This window comes from Nicotiana tabacum, chromosome 14 (genome assembly GCF_000715075.1).
Source record: "Nicotiana tabacum cultivar K326 chromosome 14, ASM71507v2, whole genome shotgun sequence".
In the NCBI taxonomy this organism is placed as follows: Eukaryota; Viridiplantae; Streptophyta; class Magnoliopsida; order Solanales; family Solanaceae; genus Nicotiana; species Nicotiana tabacum.
The window spans coordinates 113,912,227-113,934,082 of record NC_134093.1 but is presented as its reverse complement, the minus strand read 5'-3'; the positions used below and the strand labels follow the sequence as shown (position 1 = coordinate 113,934,082).

The following is a 21,856-nucleotide window of genomic DNA, read 5'->3' as shown; positions in this document are numbered from 1 at the left end:
CCTCTGGCCCACCGTAATTAATTTTTTGGCTGTTTCACACATATTAAAGAATTCACATTTTGCCATTAATTAATAATGAAAATGACCGTATTAACTTTAATTTGTTCATTGAAAATATAACAAATACTCTTAAGTTCTTTACTTCAAGGACAATTTAAAAAAAAATTAATTCTTTCTTGATATCCGAAAAAATTAAATATTATGGACCACAAGAAAAAGATTAAAAAAATCAATTTGCAGCCTGCATTTTCTAGCTTATTCGATTTTGCGAAATGCTTTTGGTATTCGCAGTTTGCTTTCAAATGGGTGCTATTGTAGCTTCCTACCTTCAACCTTTTTCAATTTCGCAGCTCCTACTTTTAATTTAATCCTGCAATTTCTGTTGGAAATTTTGGCCCTTTCCTCAAAACGTGGCCGTTTTACTGAGTTGATAAATAATGACGCATTTCATTGCACGTGGCAGCCGTATCGTGTCGGTTTCGGTTTCACCATCTCTATATAAGGGTAGAATTGGGAATACAACATTGTATTAGGTTTGTTCTTATCGCCTTTTCTTCTTTTTCTTGCCTACGACGTTAGCCACATTTTTTCTCTAGAATCCTCTTTATAGATCTCAATTTCTAGAAGATACTTCTTTCCTCATATTTTGAAGTCAAATTAACCGCAGATCTGGAGGTATACTATTTGAGGTTTCTTCTTCTTCATCTTTTTTCTTTTCTTCTTAATCTTTGGTTGATACTTGGCTAGCAATCACATGTGAATGGCCAAATATATAATTTAGCTATTTAAAGCATGTTTGGAATGAAATCATGTAATTGGATTTGAGTGTAATTGGATGCACTTACATAGTTTAATCTATTTGTCTAATCAAGTAATTACTTGACAAACATAAAATTGAGTATAATTGGATGAAAATAATTACACTATTCAATTCCCAAGGGACCAAAGAATTACGCTGGGTAATTACATGGTGTAGTTATCATATGAATTTTTATTTTTCTTCTCTCTTTTTTTTTAAATATTTCTTAGATACACATATTTATCACATTAAGATTTATTCTTCTTCTCTCTCTTTTTTTCTTTTTAATATTTCTTAGATACACATATATTTGTCACATTAAGATTTATTTAGGAAAAATACTTACTCCATCTGTTTTGTTTCAATTTAAATGATATACTTTACTTATTAGTTCGTTTCGGAAAAGAATGACATATTTCTATAATTGAAAACAATTTAACTTTAAACTTTTTATTTTACCCAATTTATCCTTAATGAGTCACAAAAATGTTATGGCCCACAAGGTTTGCCCATTAAGCTTTAGGACAATATATTTTAAAAGTATTTTTTCCTTAAATTTTGTGCCAAGTCAAACTATATCATCTAAATTGAAACGGATGGAGTATTTAATTTTTTATAATTAGATTTTATTTAAAATAAAGAACATCAAACTCCTTTTAATTTATGTGTTTTACTTTCCTTGTTAGCATGTTAAAAGAAATATCTCTTTCTATATTTGGTAACTTTTTAACTTTAACTTTTCACATGATATATTTAAGACCACAAGATTTAAGAATATTTTAGTATATTATACACATCTTTAGTTTAAGATCACATGATTTAAAAGTTTTCATACTTTCTTAATTTTCGTGCCCAATATCGTTGACATATATTGTACACATGACATTTTGTTATAGCCTATAAACACATTGAAGGGTAAATTTAATCCATCAAAGTTGTACTCAGGGAATATTGTAGTTCGGAAAGGATTTGAACCTAGAATCTCCAGGTTGTACTCTTGTACTCAATCATTTATCTCTTTGGTACACAATTTGATATGTCTTTGTCATTATCTTCTTTTTTAATCATTGGTTGGTGTTCGGGTAACCAACCATATGTCATTAGTCAAAGATCTCATTTTGTCATTTAGCCATTTAGTTGTTATGGAATATTTGTTCTGTTATTCCATCCATTTTATTTTGTCTTGTGTCAACCTGCAGATGCATTAGTTCGTAGGTGTGAAACTACGGTGAGTGAAGGTGTTAAAAAAAAAGATGGGGTAGATCTAAAATCACATGGAAAGAAATTATCTCAAAAGATTTTTGAAATCAATGCAAACTTAACTAAAAGATAAAACACAGTTTCATATAAGTTATACCTACTAGTTCAAAATATGGGTTGAGCTTAAAGAATGAAATGATTAATTTATACAGTAGATCCCAACTTGTTTGAAATTGAGAGATAGTTGTTCTTGTTGTTATTGACTTTTTTCTTTTTAGTATGTTTCGAAAAGGACATATTTCAATCAAGACTCTTTAATTTTAAAATTATCATTTTATTCTTAATGAGATGGTCTTATGGGCAAGAAGTATTACAACTTGTTTAAGACCACAAATTTTAAAAGTACATTTGGTGTGTGACAAAAGTTCTTCTTTCTCTAGTTAGGTCATGGTAAGTAAAAATATCTTTTTAGTTTGGCTAAATGTGCTAATGAGAGAATGAGGAGGACCAATACGACAAGGGTCGTGAATGATTTATCTGAATTCATCTATATTATGGTGTTACGACCCGGGTTAGGAAGGTGGGAGGAGACTCCGAACATTTCACATTCGTGATGGGATTACATCAGGGATCCGTGCTTAACTCGTTTTTATTTGCCTTTGCGATGGATGTTGTGACAACACATTTAAGGAGAGATGTCATGGTGCATGTTATTTGCGGATGACATAGTACTGATTATGAAAACGCGAGGGTGAAGGTTTGGAGACAGACTTTGGAGTTAAAATATTTCAAGTTGAGCAGGACTAAAATAGAGTATTTGGAATGTAAGTTCAACGACGTGACTCATGAAGCAGACGTGGAAGTGCGGCTAGATTCACAAGTCATCCCCTAGAAAAGTAGTTTCAAGTATCTCAGATCTATAATTCAAGCTAATAGAGAGATTGACGAGGATGTCACACATCAAATTGGAGCGGGATGAATGAAAATGAGTCTCGCTTCCGGGATCTTGTTTGATAAGAAGGTACCACCAAGACTTAAAGGTAAGTTCCACGGAGTAGTGGTTAAATCAACTATGTTGTATGGGGTGGAGTGCTGACTTGTCAAGAACCATGTCCAAAAGATGAAAGTACGAGGAATGAGGATGATGAGATGAATGTCTGGCTATACTAGGATAGATAAGATTAGCAATAATGATATTCGGGACAAGGTGGGAGTGGCCGCCGTAGAGGACAAGATGTGGGAAGCAAGACTGAGATGGTACGGACATGTGAAGAGGAGGTGCATAGATGTCCCGGTGAGGAGGTGTGAGAGGTTGGCCATGGTGGGGCTGAGGAAAGGTAGAGGTAGGCCTAAGAAGTATTGGGGAGAGGTGATTAGCCATAACATGATGCAATTTCAGCTTACTAAGGACATGATCCTTGATAGAAGGGTGTGTAGGTTGGGAATTAAGGTAGAAGGTTATAGATAGGCGAGCGTGTCTCCTTTTCATGCCGGTAGCATTAGTATTAGTCTCGTTTTCGTATCTTTTTATCTGCAAATTTCTTTTACTATATGTTGTTTCCTTCGCTTCGATTATTCTATCACCTTATCACATTTGCTTGCTGTTGTTACTTGTTGGTTCTGCTTTATTTTCATTTTTTTTGAGCTGGTGGTCTATCGGAAATAGCCTTCCTACTGTCGTAAGGTAGGGTAAGGTTTGCGTACACTCTATCCTCTCTAGACCCCTCTTTGTGGGATTACACTGGGTTTGTTGTTGTTGTTCAACTATATTATGGAATTATAGATTTGCCACTTGAGCGAGGTAGCTTCCGGAATAGATAGGCTTATTATATTGAACCGATGGGGGTAACTTTCAAGACTATTAATTAGTTTGTACTGCCACAAGTATGTTTAAGATCATTGTCTTATACCGTTAGAATGCGGGGATTGGTCAAAACCTAAGTTGCTCGGACTCAGGTGCGAGTGTTTGATACATGTGCGGATCTAGAAGTCGGATCCTTCATGATCTAAGTTTTAAAATTCAGAGGTACGTATCCAGGTAGGGAAATTTGTTTAAAAACAATTTAAGTATCCAAATAATTATATTATAAAAAATTATAAATAATGAGATTTTATGTGAAAAACTTATAAGGTATTCCGAGAAAGAGAATTGGTCAAAATGAGAACATGAGAACGAGATTTAAAAAAAGGATTGACATAGAATTTTTTTATATACAAGGTATTTCATTTTACTCAATTTCACTCTAGCTTTTGTTTTGATTTTAGAAATTATTGTATCTGTCCCCAATTTCTCCTCGATTTTGGTCAAAGTACCCAAAATTGGTTGACCATATCCAGTACAAATTCTACACCCACATCCATACACACATCCTATTGACAAGAGTACGGCACTAGAAGTTGAGTCTGAGCAACTTAGGTCAAAACGTAAGTCTTATTTTAATAGTTATTCATATGGCTCTCTATCGAGGGATTCATTGATAGGAGCTGGATTCATTGATAGGGTAGCTCCTGGTACGGATGGTCATACCATGGTAGGCTCTGATCAAGATGGTCACACCACACTCGAGCTTGGTCCGGATGGTCACACCATGGTACTCTTCCAAAAGTGTTAGCCATTTATCAATGGATTTGATTGGAACTTTTGGTAATTTTTGCAGAGAAGAATATTTTTTTCAAAGCTTGAATGCTATATTTAGTTCACTGTTCCCTAAAAACGAAAGTGCTATAGAGTTAGAGGATTTTAGACCGATAAGCTTGTTGGAAGTGTGTGAGAGATAATAACTAAAGTTCTCAATGAAAGATAAAGGCATTGATTGCAAATTAGTGTTAAACCTTCAAATTCTTTTGTAAAACGTAAACATAATAAATTCTGGTAGCTAATGGATGTGTTGATGCAAGGGAATGATTGGGAGAAAAGGAATTTTATCCAAGCTAGACTTGGAGAAAGCATATGGTCACTTTGTGCAACCAGGCTTTGTAAGAGCCACTAGGCTTTGTGCAACAATGGATTTGGTCATTGATGTATAACTATGATCAAATTCTCAATAATGATAAATGGTACACTAGTGGAATTTTACCTGCATAGAAAGGATTGAGACAAGAAAATCCACTATATCTTTCCTGTTTCTTCTAGTTATGGAAGTATTAAAAAGAATGCTTGCCGAAGCAGCAAAGGAAGGTTGAATAAAATGCTCAAGTGCCCCCACCATAGCACAAAAAGTATGGAGGCGACTCACATTTTTTATGTGGATGATAAACTAGTAAAACGTGGAGCTGATTAAATCCAACCAAGGCCTTTAAGGCGGTATTACTTAGCGTTTGAGGTTGTAATTGGACTACATATCAACCCTTCTAAAAGCAGCTTGCACATTCTTTATACGGATGATAAACTAGTATTATGTGAAGCAGAAGGAAGTCAACTAAGACATTTAAGGTGGTATTACTAGCTTTTGAGGTTTTATTGGACTACATGTCAACCCTTCTAAAAGCAGCTTGTTCCCGTTAAATGAGGTTAAAAATATACATCCACAAGCTGCTATTCTACGTTGTATGGCGGAAAGCTTCCCTACTACGTACTCTGAGGCATTTTTTATGTGGATGATAAACTAGTATAAAGAGGAGCTGAAGAAATCCAACCAAGGCATTTAAGGTGTTATTGCTAGCCTTTGAGGTTGTAATTGGACTACACGTCAACCCTTTCTAAAAGCAGCTTGCACATTCTTTATACAGATGATAAACTAGTATAATGTGGAGATGAAGAAAGTCAATTAAGGCATTTAAGGTGGTATTACTAGCCTTTGAGTTTGTAATTGGAGTACATGTTCTAAAAGCAACTTGTTTCCGTTGAATGAGGTTAAAAATATACATCCACTAGCTGCTATTCTAGGTTGTATAACGGAAAGCTTCCTTACTACGTACTCTGAGGACCAAAGATATGCGGGAGAAATTTGATACGATGTGATTAACAAATTTGAGAAAAAGGCTTACTGGCTAGAAAAACTATACTTACCATCAGTAGTGTGCTACTTGGGATCCTAACATATCAATTGTCTTTTCACCAGGCTTTTGCAAAAGGTCCTAAAATAGATGAACAAGTTAAGTAGGAACTTCCTGCGGGATTCAGAAACATATAAGATGCACTCGGTCAAGGGGAGCATAGAGGTAAACCTAAAAGATGGGGAGGATCGGGAGTGAAGAATTTAAAGTTACACAATAAAAGGGAAGTCATTGTGTCCAAATATGGAATGGAAGGTCCCGGAGGACCAAGGTATGTACATGCTCTTTTGGTGTCTCGTTATGTAAGCACATGACTAGTAGTGGAAGGAATTCCCGAAAGGGATAAAACTTTAGTGGGAGGCATTGATGATTTGTTGTGTGGTGGTCATCTTAACTACTTCTTCCTCTTGCTTGCTTTTGAAGGCTTGCAGCCTGGCAAACAACTTCAATGTGCAATTTGGAAGGAAAACAACAATTACTATGCCTCATTTCCAAACAAGTTGAAAAATATTTTTTAAAGTTTTTCAAAAACTTGAATTTTTTTTTCTAATATTGTTTGCAGGGTAAGTGTAAGGCTACGTACATCCTACCCTTCTCTGACCCCACTTGTGTGAATATACTGGGATGTTGTTGTTGTTGTAATTTTGTTTGCAAAAGCTATCAAACAAACACTTTAAACCATGCCTATATCTGCTTGATATTATGTGGTCCATATTAGTTGAGAGAATATGATGTTGTTTCTTTATATGGTATTAGGTAATTCTCATCTCATGAACTAACTTTTAAGATTGAGGTATGCTCAAGGTTCTTTTTCTTAGCATGGTATCCGAGCCAAATCCATCACTATTCTTGATTTACGTAGTGTTAGGCACCCATGCTATTGTCTGTGCTTTAGCTGTCCAGGCTTGAGTGTCCAGAGGAGAGGGGAAGGTATTTTAGGGGGATAAAGTTATAGATTTCTCATTTATTGAGTTGCTACTTTATGTTTACAAAGAGAACAAACTATATTTTTGGGGATTCATTTGCTTTAGTGATGCTTAGATTTGCTTGAGAAACTTGACTAGTTAGTTTTTTCTCATTCCTTTTTTTATTTCTAAGTGTTTCTTGGTATCTGCTTCAATATCTAGTCTCTACGTCTAAATGTCCCTAAGAATGATTTGTATGTAAGTCCTCATTATTCATGGGACCCGAGTTTTTGAATTTCATTTCTTACACTTGCCCTTAATTCCTCGTCTCATTGACTAGCTTTTTCTTGTGAATATTTCGTAGTTATCCATACTAGTTAGGCAATTTTCTCAAATGTGTTGCGTCAAAGACTTGGGAAAGTATTGAAGTTAAATCCCTAAATAATAAGCACCCAAGGGTGTGGCCTAGTGGTCAATGAAGTGGGTCCAAATCCTAGTGGAGGCAAAAAATACTAGATGATTTCTTTCCATATGTCCAAGCCTTGGTGGATAGAGTTGTCTGGTACCTGTGCTGGTGGGAGGTAGTCAGATAGCAGGTACTCCGTGGAATTAGTTGAGGTGTACACAAGTTGGTCTGGACACCACTATTATCAAAAAAATTCTAATTAGTAAAATGATACACACTTTTTCCTTGCACCGATTTTCAAAAATCAACTCATTATGCAGTATAATTTCTTGGTTGATAATTAAATAAATTGATTGAGTTGGTTTATGTTGTCATCTTATGAACATGCGCCTCTACATGGAAAAAGCACATTCGTGCAGGATAGTGTATGATTAGGTTCTTTATTTGTGCAGATATCATGGCGAATGAGTATCAATTGCCTTTCAAGGTGGGGCAATCTGCTGAATCAAGGTCTTTCCAAAGTGGATTTCGTAGTGCATGGTTTCGGTGTAAGGTACAAAATGCAAAGTTTGGTTATAGTGTAAGCTTGATGCTTGCAAATTTGTGTTAGTTCTAGGTTAAAGGCTCGCTTAAACCCTAAAGCTTGGTGAAACCTAGTTTGTGCGCTTCGCTTCGCTTAATTCGCGATTTAGTGTAGGCATCAAGGTGCACCTTCATCAATTAATTCTTAATTATAGTTGTTCATTCTTTTCTCCAAGTAATTATTATTTCTAATTATGGTTACATTTTCTTGTATTACATTTTCATTTTTATCCTTCTCTGCTAAAGCCCATGCTTTAATGATTCTTTGCGCTTAAAGCTTCAACAAACTTTGGCGTTTTATTGCGCTTTTCGCTTTTGATTACTTTGCGTAGTTCAATGCATGCATGCCTAAGTTGCTCGGACTCTTCACTTTCGGTGCCGCACTCGTGTCGGCACGACGTGGGTGTGGGATCCGTATCGGATATGGTCAACCAATTTTGGATACTTTAACCAAAATCGACGGAGAAATTCGGGACATATAAAATGATTTTTGAAGTTAAAACAAAAGCTAGGGTGTAATTGAAGAAAATGGAATACCTTGTATATAAGAAGTTTTTATGTTAGTCCTTTTTCTTTTATCTCCTTCTCGGGTTCTTCTCTTGATCAATATTTTCTCCTTCTCGGAATACCTCGTAAGTTTTTCAAATAATGTCTCATAATTTAGACATATTCTTATAACTCTACTTTTAGATATTTAAATTATTTTTAGCCGAATTCCAGCACCCGTATTCGTACCTGGATCTGTACCCCCGAATCTTAAAATTTAGATCATGAAGGATCCGACCTTTAGATCTGCACCCGTATCGGACACCCGCATCTGAGCCCGAGCAACTTAGTTGCATGCTGGATAGGGTCATCATGAATATGTCATTTGTGAAGTACTTTTTTTATGAGTCTCTATTTTTTGTAGATCAAGTTCATGGTTACCTTCTTCTGGCTTTTGTGTTATTTTTATCCCCTTTTAGCTAAGTTTAATATGAGCCACCTTTTAATTGGTCATATTTTATGTGACATACTTTTCTTTTTATATGGACCAAACACATTTCGCTATTTGGAAACTATTTGATCTTAGTTTCCATATTTTACCCTTATTAATAGCCTGTCTGGCCGTGATTCTTTTTGGCTAAAAGTATTTTTTTAGTCAAAAGTATTTTTTTTTCAAAGTTAAAGGTGTTTGGCCAAGCTTTTGGAAAAAAAGTGCTTTTGAGTAGAAGCAGAAACATTTTTTGAGAAGTAGAAAAAAATAGCTTCTCCCTAAAAACACTTTTTTGAAAAGTACTTTTGAGAAAAATACACTTAGCAACACTTTTAAAAGCTTGGTCAAACGGTAATTGATGCTTAAAAGTGCTTTTCAAATTAATTAGCCAAACTCACCAAAAGTATTTTTTTGAAAAACACTTTTCAGAAGAGCACTTTTCAAAATAAGCCGATTTTAGAAGCACATCCAAACATGCTATAAAATGACTTGTGGCCTACTTGATATAAGTTCGTCACCTCCACACTCCACCTCGCCACTGGCGTTGAAACCATAACTAAAGGATTTAATCGGCATGCATCTTCACCACATTGTTGTGAGGATTCATATAGCCAATCGTAACTTGGTAGGCATTGAATGTTGATGCATCTTCACCACTTTGTTTATTAGACTAACGAATTGGTGGATTGATTCACTAGTGCACTTTGAGGTCCAATTATAAGATAAAATGTGGCAAAATTGGAGCATACTTTTTTTGTACATTTCAGACGGTGCTGGGGTTCTTTAGGGGGGTTGGGGGGTAGGAGTAAAGACATTATTTTGTGTGGTGCATGTGATTAGGACTAAGACATCTACATAATCAAGGAAATTGTAAGTAGACAAATTTGTATTTGCATACATGAGTAAATTATGAAGTTCATTAATTAGGAATGGTGTCCTATAATTCTTTAGACTAATAATCATGTTTATATGACAATTGCATAATATAAATGCATAAGGGTACGCTCTTTATAATCTCAAGCTTTCCATTAAGAAGTCGAGTACAATGCATTTATTCTCTTTTTCCTACTGTACCAGATAAAGGAGATTAGCCACAAAAGAGGACATTGGAATGCGCTATTGGAATACTTTGATTATCCAGATGAAAGTATGTTCTCTGATGTGTTGGTTTCAGAATTTGAATTCATCAGTACTCATTACCTGAGGACTTTATACCTTGCTTTAGATGCTAAAATCTTCATCAGCGCACTATTTCTTAATTTGGAGGTTAACTTACTTTCTAGGTACCGGACATCTAAAAATCATTGAATGAAGAAGATATGATGGAAGTGTTTTTTCTTTTCATCTGAAAATAAAGTCCTCAAAATGTTTTCTATGTTATACATGATACTTTCCTGATCATGCCTTCAAGCTTCAGTTTCAAATGCTTATTAAAGTAGTAGACATGAACAGACATGCTTGATTTTGCTATGTGCTGTCTGTATCTGGCAAGCTTGGATATGTCATGAGCGTGATTCAATACGTCAGATGTTGTCTCTCCGTTGGCAAAACTTAGGTTCTTGGAACTAGAATTAGATCCTAGGAATGTTCCTTGCAGGCTGCAGCAGAGGCTCAAAAGTATTTATGGATAAAGGATTATATAGAGCTGTTGCCTTTGAAGTATTAGTTCTTTTGCCCATCTTGTTTTTGGTGTCCTGAAAGTTGGTTTGGCACCAGTCACAGAGCAGCCCATGATCAAGCCATGACGGCAGACACCATGATACCTTTTTGGGCCAATCCGCTTGATTAGTGGGAATCATATGTGACACATCTTAGTATGGTGGATGCATCTTTTAGGTACTTTCAGTGGTTGTCACTTGTCAGTGAAATGACATAATGCTGCTAGACATTTTGCCTTCTTTTGCTGAATAACTCTCCTGTAGATGCTGGACAACCTTAGCTATAGCCTTACTTCTTATTGCGGTTTCAGTGGTTGTTTCTATCTGACATCTGTTATTATTAGTTGTCTTTGTCTTGGTCTGTTAAGTCAATTTAGCTAATTTATAAGTCAATGGACACGTACTCTGGTGTTTTTCATCTTCCCTGAAATATTGCCTTCAAGTCTAACCTTTGGCATTATTGTCGCATATGTTGCATCAGGCTGTAGTCTTCTTACTGTCTCCTCTTTTGCATTATTGTTACAAATGTTGCATGAGGCTGTAGTCGTCTGTCTCCTTTCCAGCATTTGAGTTATCATTTTTCCAAGTGTCAAGTATGCTTGCGTTGGCTTGGGATTTAAGCAGTTCAATTTCTTGATTATTCCTATCCTATGAAAGACAATACCAAATAGAGAAATTCACACCTTACCATGCTTCATTTCCTTAATGCTTTACTGTGGTCAAGTTTTAAGGAATAATGGTATAGAGAGATAAAAGCAGAATGGGGCTACCAAAAATGTTCTGTTCTTTTACCCTGTCAGAGACTTTCTTGTTTCGTAAATAGAGATATTAGGTGTTTTCAGGTAAGACTGTTGCTACATCTGTATCTACAAATGCATGCTAATCGTTTCACCCTGATGTTACAGAACTGACTTGGATGAAGCTGTACCAAGTGCCCCCATATAATATTGGGAAGTCGAAGGAGAAAAAGCAACTAATGCTGCGTCCGCAGTATCCTCCAGTCAAGCTTAAAAATGAAGTTTCAGGTGTTAGTTCAATTTCTGATGCTATGATAGTTGTAGATGGTAATTGGAAGGCAGGTGATATGGTTGATTGGTGGGCTAATGGCTGTTATTGGTCTGGGCAATTGATAAAGTTACTTGGCAACAGTAAAGCTGAGGTAATAAATTTTGTTATATTCCATGTTAACTGGCTGGTTATTGGTAGTAATAAAAGAAGGGTTACTTGATGAGGTCTGAGGGCCCGCTCTTCAATATCATCAGTTCATCTTTGATACGACCTGAGTTTTTTTTTTTTGGGGGGGGGGGTCGAGGTATGTCATATCACAGGAGCCAAAAGCGCAAAGGTCCTGATCTTTATTTTTGCATGACATGTAAATGCGGACTCTAGATGCTTTTGATTTTGCAGAGGTCTTTGCATAAATCCAACTAGAAGAACTTAGCACGATGCATATTTATATGGATTCCCCTCCAGTATCAAGGAGATCTTTTTTTTAATTTTTTTTAAAATAAAGAGATATTCATTACTTTGTAATAAAATTTAAAATTTTCCGCCGCTGCTTTAGTAATAGTAATTGTCTTGAGTACCTTCAACATGATCAAGAAGGGGAACCTTGGAGCAACAGTAAAGCTGTCTCTGTGTGACCTATAGGTCGGTCACGGGTTCAAGCCACGAAATCAGCCACTAATGCTTGCATTAGTAGGCTGTCTACATCACACTCCTTGGGGTGCGGTCTTCCCCCGACCCTGCGTGAATGTGGGATGCTTTGTGCACCGAGCTGTCCTTTTACCTTCAACATGATCAAATGAAGGTGTTGTAATTTAGAAGTGACAACTGTAACTTTTTCTTTAAGCAACTATATTTTTGATAACAATACAAATTTCTTGAGATATTGAGATTTGTTTTTCTTTGGGTTAACTCAAAAACGTTTTCTACAAACTAAATGTCGTTCCTCAAGATGTGTTTCTTTAAATTGATGTGATATATCAAATTCAGCAAGTTTTTGTTGACCTTGAAGACTAATGCTTAAAATATTCTTCTGCCAACTCTGTCCTATGTGAAAAAGTAATAGCTTCATATGTTATCCCACAATTGCTAGGATAACATTCTGCTCTATGTTTATGTCTTCACAGATGGCATTGACACCACCTCCTATTGGTGAAGGTGCACTTTATGAAATTCATTTCAAGGATTTACGCCCATCCTTAGATTGGTCCCCTAATTTTGGTTGGACTGTTCCTGCATCCCAGGTTCTTCCCTTTACTCTTCTTTTTGCATATGTTGTTGCTTTATTATGTTTCTCTTTTCCTACAAACTAATATAATGTGGTTTACATAATTTTAAATTTTTTTACAAGGGTAAGATTTTCTATTATGGGAACTGCTTACTTCAGTGAAAGGTGCATGATGCTAGTGTATAGCACATCCAAATTTTTTGCTGTGTGTGTTCTGATTTCACCTCCCTCCTCGAGATGGTGAATTATTTCTGCACACTTTTGAATCGCTACACGGCCTCTCACAGTTCTTCCTCATCATCTGTTTCATCCTTCTATCTCCTCTTTCTCCTCCCCTGTCTTCTCTGGCTTTCTTGTTACATCCGCAGATTTTTTTATCTTACCTACTAGCCCCCACCCCACCCCCACCCCACCCCCCAACTCAAAAAAAGTATAAAAGAAAAGGAGACAAAAAACACTTCTTTGTATTGCATCTTTTTCTTCAAGGAGTTTTCCTATGAGTAGCGTCAATGCATCTTATCCATCAGTTCTAGTGTTGGAAATAATGCTATTTGACTTGTACTCTGGTGTATGTTTGTGTAATGCTTCTTTCTGCCTAAAATTGTTTCTTGATAATTGCAGGATGGTGATAGTGTCCGTCGATGTGCTCAACTAATTCAACCTGTCAACCAAGGTAACTATAATGTAAAACTAACTCCTTCCTTTGGTTGTTGACAAAACTTTGTTTTGTGTCACGGACGTGAAAACAATTTGTTCAATATATCAGGCTTATAGAGTATGTGCGTGAACAGGTTTCCGTTAAGGATGGTAATATGTTTGTCTATGTGGAGAAGCTGTTTGGTTCATAAAACAGTTACGAAATTCGGGATATAACTCCTCTATGCATTATTTGGTTGCTTCAATTGCTGTGGCAGATTTACCCCTGAAGTGTTCGATTTGTCTTACATTTGCCCTCCATTTACCTTTCGGTCCATTGATTTTGTCCCATAATTTGAAGCATGGTCTTGAGCAATTGAATAGGTTTAACCCTGAACAATTAAAAAGGTCCAAATATATCCTATGTGGCATCCACTGTGTAAGCCAAATCAGACCAATTTTTCCACGTTGGACAACGGTCATACAGAGGGGCATATTTGAAACGAGAGATAATGTTGGGGGCTTTTCATGAACCGAAAGGTTAATGGAGTGAAAATCTAAGACAAATCACAACCGTTATGGGTAAAGAAGTGCCTTGTTTTCCGGTAATTCAAGGGAATGAAATGCTAAAGGAACTTTATGAATTTCTTTTAGCCCCCTAGAGGTGTAAACATTTGTGAAGCCATTGTAGAACTTTCTTGATGTCCTCTGTTTACCGTGAAATGATTTTTTTTACAAGGCATTAGTGACCACCCTATTGCACTCTTGTTGTTGTTAAATATAGGACATAACTCAGAAGACTGTGGTTTCGTATGCCGAGGGCATTAATTAAAACTAAAATAAATCCTATATGCAGTACCTATGGCCCTACGTTTGTGGTAAAGATCAGTTTGGGGAATGTCCAATTTGTGCAGCCTTGACTGAAATCTTTTGACTCTATCCAGTTAGTGTATTTTATAAGCATCTGGTAACTCCATTTGCGCTGTGCATTGAATCTTTACAAAAGGTGTGTTGTTTGTCTTTCCTAGGCTTCTCAAGGACGGTGCATCACTAGCTTTCTCTCAACTCAAACAATTACTCATGCCTGGTCAATGTTTATCCGTCACTGCAGCATGTCATTGATTCTTAGCTGATAGCTGTTCCATTTCATTCCTTGTAGGAGTTGCTCTATGATACTACTCCATCCGTCCCATTTTAGGTGATGTTGTTTGTCTAGGCACGTAGTTTAAGAAAGAAAGACTTAAATTTGTGGTTCTAAAAACAAGCCATAGATATTTGTATGGCTATAAATCATCTTATTAAGGGTAAAATAGAAAATTTAAAGCTAAATTGTTTCTAAATATGTATAGGTATCATTCTTTCGGACAACTTAAAAAGGAAAGTGCATCCATGAATTGGAACAAATGGAATATATTTCAAAAAAAATTCAGTCAGACCACAAATATAGCTACTCTTAATGAGGATGAACAAAATGTAGAAATTTCATGGATATTCTATATCATGGTTTACATCTATAGTTTTTGTGCTGAAACATTAACCTTAAAGTCATAGATAAGGAGTGACTCTCAACCTGGATGAAGAAAAGGTTGAAGATCTATTGCAATTTTTTTTTTAAACATGGTTTCCATTTGTCTGTGGCTCTTCCCCGGACCCTGCACATAGCGGGAGCTTAGTGCACCGGCTGCCCTTTTCTTGTGGGACTACACTGGGTATGTTGTTGTTGTTATGGTTTCCATTTGTCATTTTGGGCTGATTACTGTTACTTCTTTTGCTATTAAGTTGTAATGACGCTTAGAATTTTGTTTCAACTAATTCTCACATGTCTCTGTTTTCTTTGTAAAACTAGAATGATTTTGCTATAAAGAAAATCCTGCAGCTTAGTTTTTGAAATGCTCGTCATGATCATTGCAGCCCTTGGTCGCTTTCCAGCTTTGGAAATACATTCCATGAGTGAAGGGAGAAAGGAGAGCCAAGCAACAGCTGGATCTTCATCAAATCTGTCTTCATCTACTAATTTATCTGCAAACTCGCTACCAGGCTCAGACGAAAAGAAGGATTTTAAAACCACAGAGTTAGCAGAACAATCCTCGATCGTTGACCTTCCAAAGGAAGCTGCGAACACATCAACGAATAGACGGTCAGATATTAGTTCTGGTTCTCATTTGGGAGATAAATTGGCAAAGGGAGCCAGTTGGTCAGATAATGGCTCTACTTCCTGTATTGCAATTGATCCAGCAAAAACTGCTGACACAACTGAAAACTTTTACCTTTCCAATTGTCCTTTGAAGAAGTTTAGAACCAGTGATGGCGTTCGGTTACATTCAATGAGTTCTGACTCGACGGAGGCAGCGATTTTGGATTTGGAGGAACTTGCAAACAAAATTAAATGGCTGAAAGGGCTGCTTGAGTTCGGAAAACCCGTGTCTAATGCTAGCAGGCCTTCATGGAAGTTCGTGGAACATCAATAAATGATGGTTTCAGAATATGCAAGTGTCATCCTATGGCTCTCGAGAAGTGAAGTCTTAACACTTCTACGCCTTTGGATCGTCTAGTGCAAGTTTTATGCACCTTCAATAATTCAAAAAGTTGTGCTGACTTGAAATTTGACTCGTCCCATATTAAGGTTTCAAGTCTAGTCAGATCATGCAGACAGACAACGAAGGCAGGATTTGAAGTTTGAGCTCGGAACACTTTTAAGTTACTGGGTTCTAAATTAACAATTTCTACGTATTAAATGAATTTCTTAAGACAAATATTGATTTTGGACCAAAGTGACTAGGTTCGGGCGAAACTGTACCATTAATACTAGCTCCGCCACTGCATGCAGAGATTAGTGCCAAGCCAGTATAGCTCAACTTGATATTTTGGCTTCCTCAGATATGATTTAAAGATGCACCGAAGAGCACTTGGTTATCTGCTTTGCTTGAAATTTTGTTGCATCGACGAGTCGATGATATGCACCAGTGAGTAATTTCTGCTGCCTTAATAAGTATACAAGTTCAGTTGGATCACAGGTATTTTGTGGCCAATTGTTTGCTGCTCTGCCTTTGTATCTGCTGTGGCCAGCTGCTTTCTGCAACACTTTGTTAATCAGTGCTTTGTTCCACTGAAGAACAAGCTTGTATAGTTGTATATTAGACTCACTCATTTAAAGGCCTGAGGTCAAAGTTTGTTTTCAAATTTTTACATCTTTTTACACCATATGTAAGACAAATTTGGGTTATTCTACTTCTGTAACTTGATATATTGCACTAAGACTCGGTTCTTTTCAATAAAAGCGTTTTTTCACTCATATTTGCATCTGATTAATACTTGTATTATCTATTGACGAACAAACATATGTTCCAATGTGAGATCTAAACGTATTTCATATATATCATAACACCAGTATGAAGTATGCTAGCTTTATTGCTAGAGAGATCGTTTCTATCTGCTGCATTATTTAAGATTATATATTTTTAATCCTATTTAATTTGTATTCAGACAAATTACACTTGTACGACTTTGCTCCTAGAAACGTGTGATGGAGAAAGTTGGCATATAACATAGAAAACTGGGAACTCAGTTTAATTAAATTTGGAGGTACGTCAACATATCTTTAGTCGAATATGAATATGACTAGTTAATTTAATATCATGGCATAGAAGAGGAATATCATGACCTATGTATTTCACTTGTTGAGTCTTTCTACATTTATGGTGAAATGGTTAAAGCACGTTTCATAGTAGAGGAGTAAAATCGTAGATAGTTTTCCAAGAGATCGTTGTGAGTTTTTTGTCAATTAGGTGGAGAGAGGAAGATTAGAACCAGTGTTTTAAAAGGCGTACGCGTAAGGCGAGACGTTTTACATATGCCTCAGCGAGGCGTAAGCCCCGAGGCACGGGGCGTAAGCCCCATAGGGTATTTAATTTTTAATATTTTATAAAATAATATAGTTACAGTAAATATTTATAAACAGGTAAAATTGCATAAAAATTAAAGAAAACTATAAATATGTGAAATATATATATATATATATATATATATATATATATATATATATATATATATAGATGTGCTTCATCCCCACAAAAAACTAGTCAACATAATTTATTAAGTAACTTGAGGCGAAAAAAATAAGTTTTCTACATGGAGGAACAAAAATGATGACTAACCTGCAATTTGAACTTTGAACCTACTGCTATGAAGGAGAATGGAGTTCTCTTTGTATTTGTTAAAAAAATTGAATATTCGTTGTTTTGGGAGATATTAATAGACTAGCGAAAGAGAAAAAGAATTGGGAAAGGCCATAAATTAGGGCTTTAATCAATAAAAAAGGTCTTGATTTTTAAATCTAATACATTTCAGTTCATTTTTAAAACTTTTGAGTAATTACAAACTGACTTTTGAGCATTTGGGTATTATATGAAGGACTTATTTAACAAATTTTATTTTAATTTGTAAAAGTCTCTAGGGCTTACGCCTCACTACAAAAACGCACCTCAAACGATGGGCGTATGCCCCAAACGCCCGGGCATACACCCTGAATTTCTAGGTGTACGACGCTTGAGACTTTCGCCCCACACCATCGCCTCGGGGCATTTTTGGTGCGCCTCGCCCCAGAATTGTTATGTGATAATAATGTAGATAGGACAAAAAGAGAATTAATAGAAGTTAGGGGGTATCTTAGCAATTATCATTAGTTGGTAGTTAGAGGTTGTTAAAATATGCTAGAAGTAGTTACAATAGTTCAATGTTAGAGAGGGATTACAACTATTTAAAGAAGAATACTTCCGATTGTAAAGACATTGAAGAAGAAATAATACTACTCTCTTTCTCTTTCACAATCTAAAGTTCATTCTTTGTAAATTGATCAGGAGCTTTTCTTGCGTTTTGGCTCCTTAGATTTACAGAATTCCTACTCAATCAATTAGGCACATTCCATTTGGTATCAGAGCCTCAGCAAACTTGGCCGGAAAACATGCCGGAAGCGATGAGAAACGGCGAGATGCGTCGAGAAATTGAAGAAATCAGAGAACAAGTTAAGGCGTTGGGGAAAAATATGATGATGTGATTGGGGAAATTAGACAACTAATAGCGGCGATGGCAGCGAGTCACCAAGCTCCGGCACCACCAGTGGCGGTACCTCCAGCTGCAGCTCACGAGAACGATGGGAAGTATCTTGACAGAGGTAACCCTAATTACAAATACTCTTGAGTAGAATTTCCTAAGTTCAATGGGAATGACTTAGATGGGTGGATTTATCGATGTGAACAATTCTTTGAATATGAGGGAACGAGTGATGAGAAGAAGGTTAGAATAGTAGCTATTAACCTAGAAGGTAGGGCATTGCAATGGCATCGAGCAATGATGAAGGGACGAGTGGGAATGGGATTACCCAATTGGAATGACTACCTTAGGGGGTTATACCACAGATTTGGCCATGCCATACATGAGGATCCTATGGCGGAGCTAATTAGCTTGAAACAAACGGGGAATGTGCATGATTTCTTGGATTCTTTTGATGGGCTGTTAAACCAAGTCGAGTTATCTGAGGCATACTCTATCAGTTGTTTTTTAAAGGAGTTAAAACCAGAAATAGAGGTGCAAGTGAGGATGTTATCTCCACGAACTTTAACAAAGGCCTACATCTTAGCCAAGTTAGCTGAACATTCACTGAACTTGCAAAGGAATCAGAGGAATTTTAGACCCTTATTACCAACTCCAACTTCTTCTGGGAATTCAAACCCCAGAGGGAACCTACAGATTCAGGGAGTTGGGAGTAGCAGAAGTGTAGAAGGGAACAAATTCCTTGGTTCAAATGGAAAGTCTGTAGTGAGGGGATCTAAGAAGCTATCCACAACTAAAATGGATGAAAGGAGAGCCCTAGGGTTGTGTTTTTGGTACGATGAGAAGTTTGTTCCTGGTCATAATTGCAGGGGAAAGAAGCAAATGTACCTGCTAGAAATAGGAGAGGAAGAGGAAGACTGGGATATTGCTGAAAATTTTAGTGAGAAGGAGAATAAAGAGGAATCAGCTCTAAGTCCTCAGAGGTCTGTTCATGCACTCGATGGAATAGTGGATTATAGAACAATGAGGGTAAAAGGTGGTGTAAAAGGAAAGATGGTACATGTTTTGATAGACACATGGTCCACCCATAACTTCATGGACCTGGATGTAGCTAAGAGATTGGGGTGCAACCTGGAGACTATTCCTCCATTTTCTGTGGCAGTTGCCAATGGCAGCAAGATTCACAGTAGGTACATGAGCAAGGGAATTACATGGAAGATGCAAGGAGTGAAATTCAGATCTGACATGTTAGTCATGCTTCTAGGAGGGGCATATGTTGTTTTGGGAATACAATGGTTAGTCACTCTAGGGGATATAAAATGGAACTTCATGCAGTTGAAGATGGAGTTCCAGATTGTGGGAAAAAGGTGTCACTCAGAAGTAGCCAGCTAGGTGCTCCTAAGTTGTTAGACAATCACAAGATGCAAAGGTTACTACACAAATCTGGGGAGTTGAGCATGATGATCACAACCTATGTTCAACCAATCAAGGGTGAACTTGCTACTCTGAATTCCCAACAAGTGCAGGGTTCTGATGACGTGCAGAAGTTACTGAGCAAACACACTGGTCTCTTTGAAGCACCTAGAGCTTTACTTCCTCACAGAAGTCATGATCACAGGATTATACTCAAAGAAGGAACCTCATCTATCAATGTCAGACCTTACAGATATGTTGCTAACCAAAAGGATGAGATAGAAAGAATGATCAAAGAGATGCTGGATTCTGGTGTTATCAAGCCTAGTGTAAGTCCCTATTCCTCACCTATTGTCATGGTCAAAAATAAAGATGGCACTTGGAGACTTTGTATAGATTATAGGCAATTAAATAACTGCACTGTTAAGGACAAATTTCCAATTCCTGTGATAGAGGAACTGTTAGATGAATTGGGAGGGGCAAAGTTTTTCTCAATACTAGACTTAAGGTCTGGTTATCACCAGATTAGGATGGCTGATCAAGACATTGAAAAGACAGCTTTTAGATCTCATAATGGATACTATGAGTTTGTGGTTATGTCATTTGGCTTAACCAATGTACCCTCCACTTTTCAAATTTTGATGAACCATATATTCCAACCCTTACTCAGAAAGTTCATACTTGTGTTCTTTGATGACATTTTAATATACAGCTCTTCTTGGTCATCACACTTAGTTCACTTAGAACAAGCTTTCAAAATCTTAGAGGATAACAATCTGTTTGTCAAGATTAGCAAGTGTACATTTGGTCAGACATAGGTAGAGTACTTGGGTCATATTATCACTCAACAAGGGGTAGAAGCTGACCCAGGGAAGGTGAAGGTAATGGTGGAATGGCATGTGCCCAAAACTGTGAAGGAACTCAGGGGATTTCTGGGTTTAACAGGGTATATTATAGGAAGTTTGTAAAGGGGTTATGGTGTGATAGCTAGACCACTGACTGATCTCCTAAATAAAGACAAGTTTGAGTGGTCTGAGGCAACAACTAAAGCATTTGAAGCTCTCAAGATGGCTATGAGTACAACACCAGTGTTGGCACTCCCAAATTTTTCCCAGAAATTCATTATTGAAATTGATGCATATGTGCATGGAATAAGGGTTGTATTGATGCAAGGGGATCAACCTCTAGCTTATTTGAGCAAGGCTTTGCATGATAAACACTAGCACCTCTCAGTATATGAAAAGAAGATGATGGCTATTGCGACTGCAGTGGATAAATGGAGACCATACCTCATTGGTAGACACTTTCTTATTAAGACAGACCACTAGAGCCTCAAGTACCTTTTAGAACAGAGAGTATCTACTCCCAGTCAACAGAAATGGGTTGCTAAACTTATGGGGTATGACTACAACATCATGTACAAGAAAGGAAAGGAGAATGTAGCAGCAGATGCTCTGTCAAGGTTCCCTATGAACAACATTCAACTATTAACTATCTCTACTCTGTCCTCAGACTTCCTTGCAAGAGTGCTATCATCTTACTCAGGAGATCAACATTTACAGCAGCTGGCAACTCAGCTTAGTCAGAATGCATTAGCCAGTCCTATCTATTGGCTAAAAGATGGCATCATATACAGATAAGGCAAAATAGTGGTTGGACCTGACAAGCTCCTCAGAGATGATATTTTGCATTTCTTTCATGATAGTGTTGTCAGAGGTCATTCAGGGATGGTTGTCACCTTGCACAGAGTTAGTCAAGTCTATTACTGGAAGAAGATGAAGGCATGAGTTTATGAACACATCAAGAGCTGTGACACTTGTCAAACATGTAAGGGTGAGAATGTGAAGTCCCTAGGCTTGTTACAACCCCTTCCCATTCCAGAAAACGTATGGCAAGCTTAGACTTTATTGAGGGGCTACCTAAGTCTCATAACAAGTTAGTAGTATTGGTGGTTGTTGATAGACTCAGCAAATATGCTCACTTTATCAGTTTGGCTCATCCTT

At 36.9% G+C, this 21,856-nt stretch overlaps 2 protein-coding genes across 7 annotated transcripts; both read left to right on the top strand.

Annotated features, from left to right (window-relative positions):
• The first annotated feature begins 518 nt into the window (after positions 1-518).
• LOC107793611 (uncharacterized) lies at positions 519-16,683 on the top strand. 6 transcript variants are annotated; one of them, XM_075229902.1, is made up of 8 exons: positions 529-675; positions 6,061-6,266; positions 7,759-7,859; positions 9,942-10,011; positions 11,428-11,681; positions 12,655-12,771; positions 13,377-13,428; positions 15,303-16,683. In XM_075229902.1, exons 2-8 carry the CDS (start codon positions 6,239-6,241, stop codon positions 15,857-15,859), a joined length of 1,179 nt encoding a protein of 392 aa, XP_075086003.1. In that variant the 5' UTR covers positions 529-675; positions 6,061-6,238; the 3' UTR covers positions 15,860-16,683. The 6 variants fall into 6 exon arrangements, with proteins under 6 accessions (XP_016471485.1, XP_016471488.1, XP_016471489.1 ...); XM_075229903.1 differs by lacking the exon at positions 6,061-6,266 and adding an exon at positions 1,745-1,787 and having other exon boundaries at positions 531-675; XM_016615999.2 differs by lacking the exon at positions 6,061-6,266 and having other exon boundaries at positions 519-675.
• A 1,790-nt stretch (positions 16,684-18,473) lies between these two features.
• Positions 18,474-20,671, top strand: LOC107793610 (uncharacterized). Its single transcript, XM_016615997.2, has 3 exons — positions 18,474-18,561; positions 18,622-19,687; positions 19,750-20,671. The coding sequence occupies exons 1-3, from the start codon at positions 18,474-18,476 to the stop codon at positions 20,669-20,671; spliced, it is 2,076 nt and encodes a 691-aa protein (XP_016471483.2).
• The last annotated feature ends 1,185 nt before the right edge of the window (positions 20,672-21,856 follow it).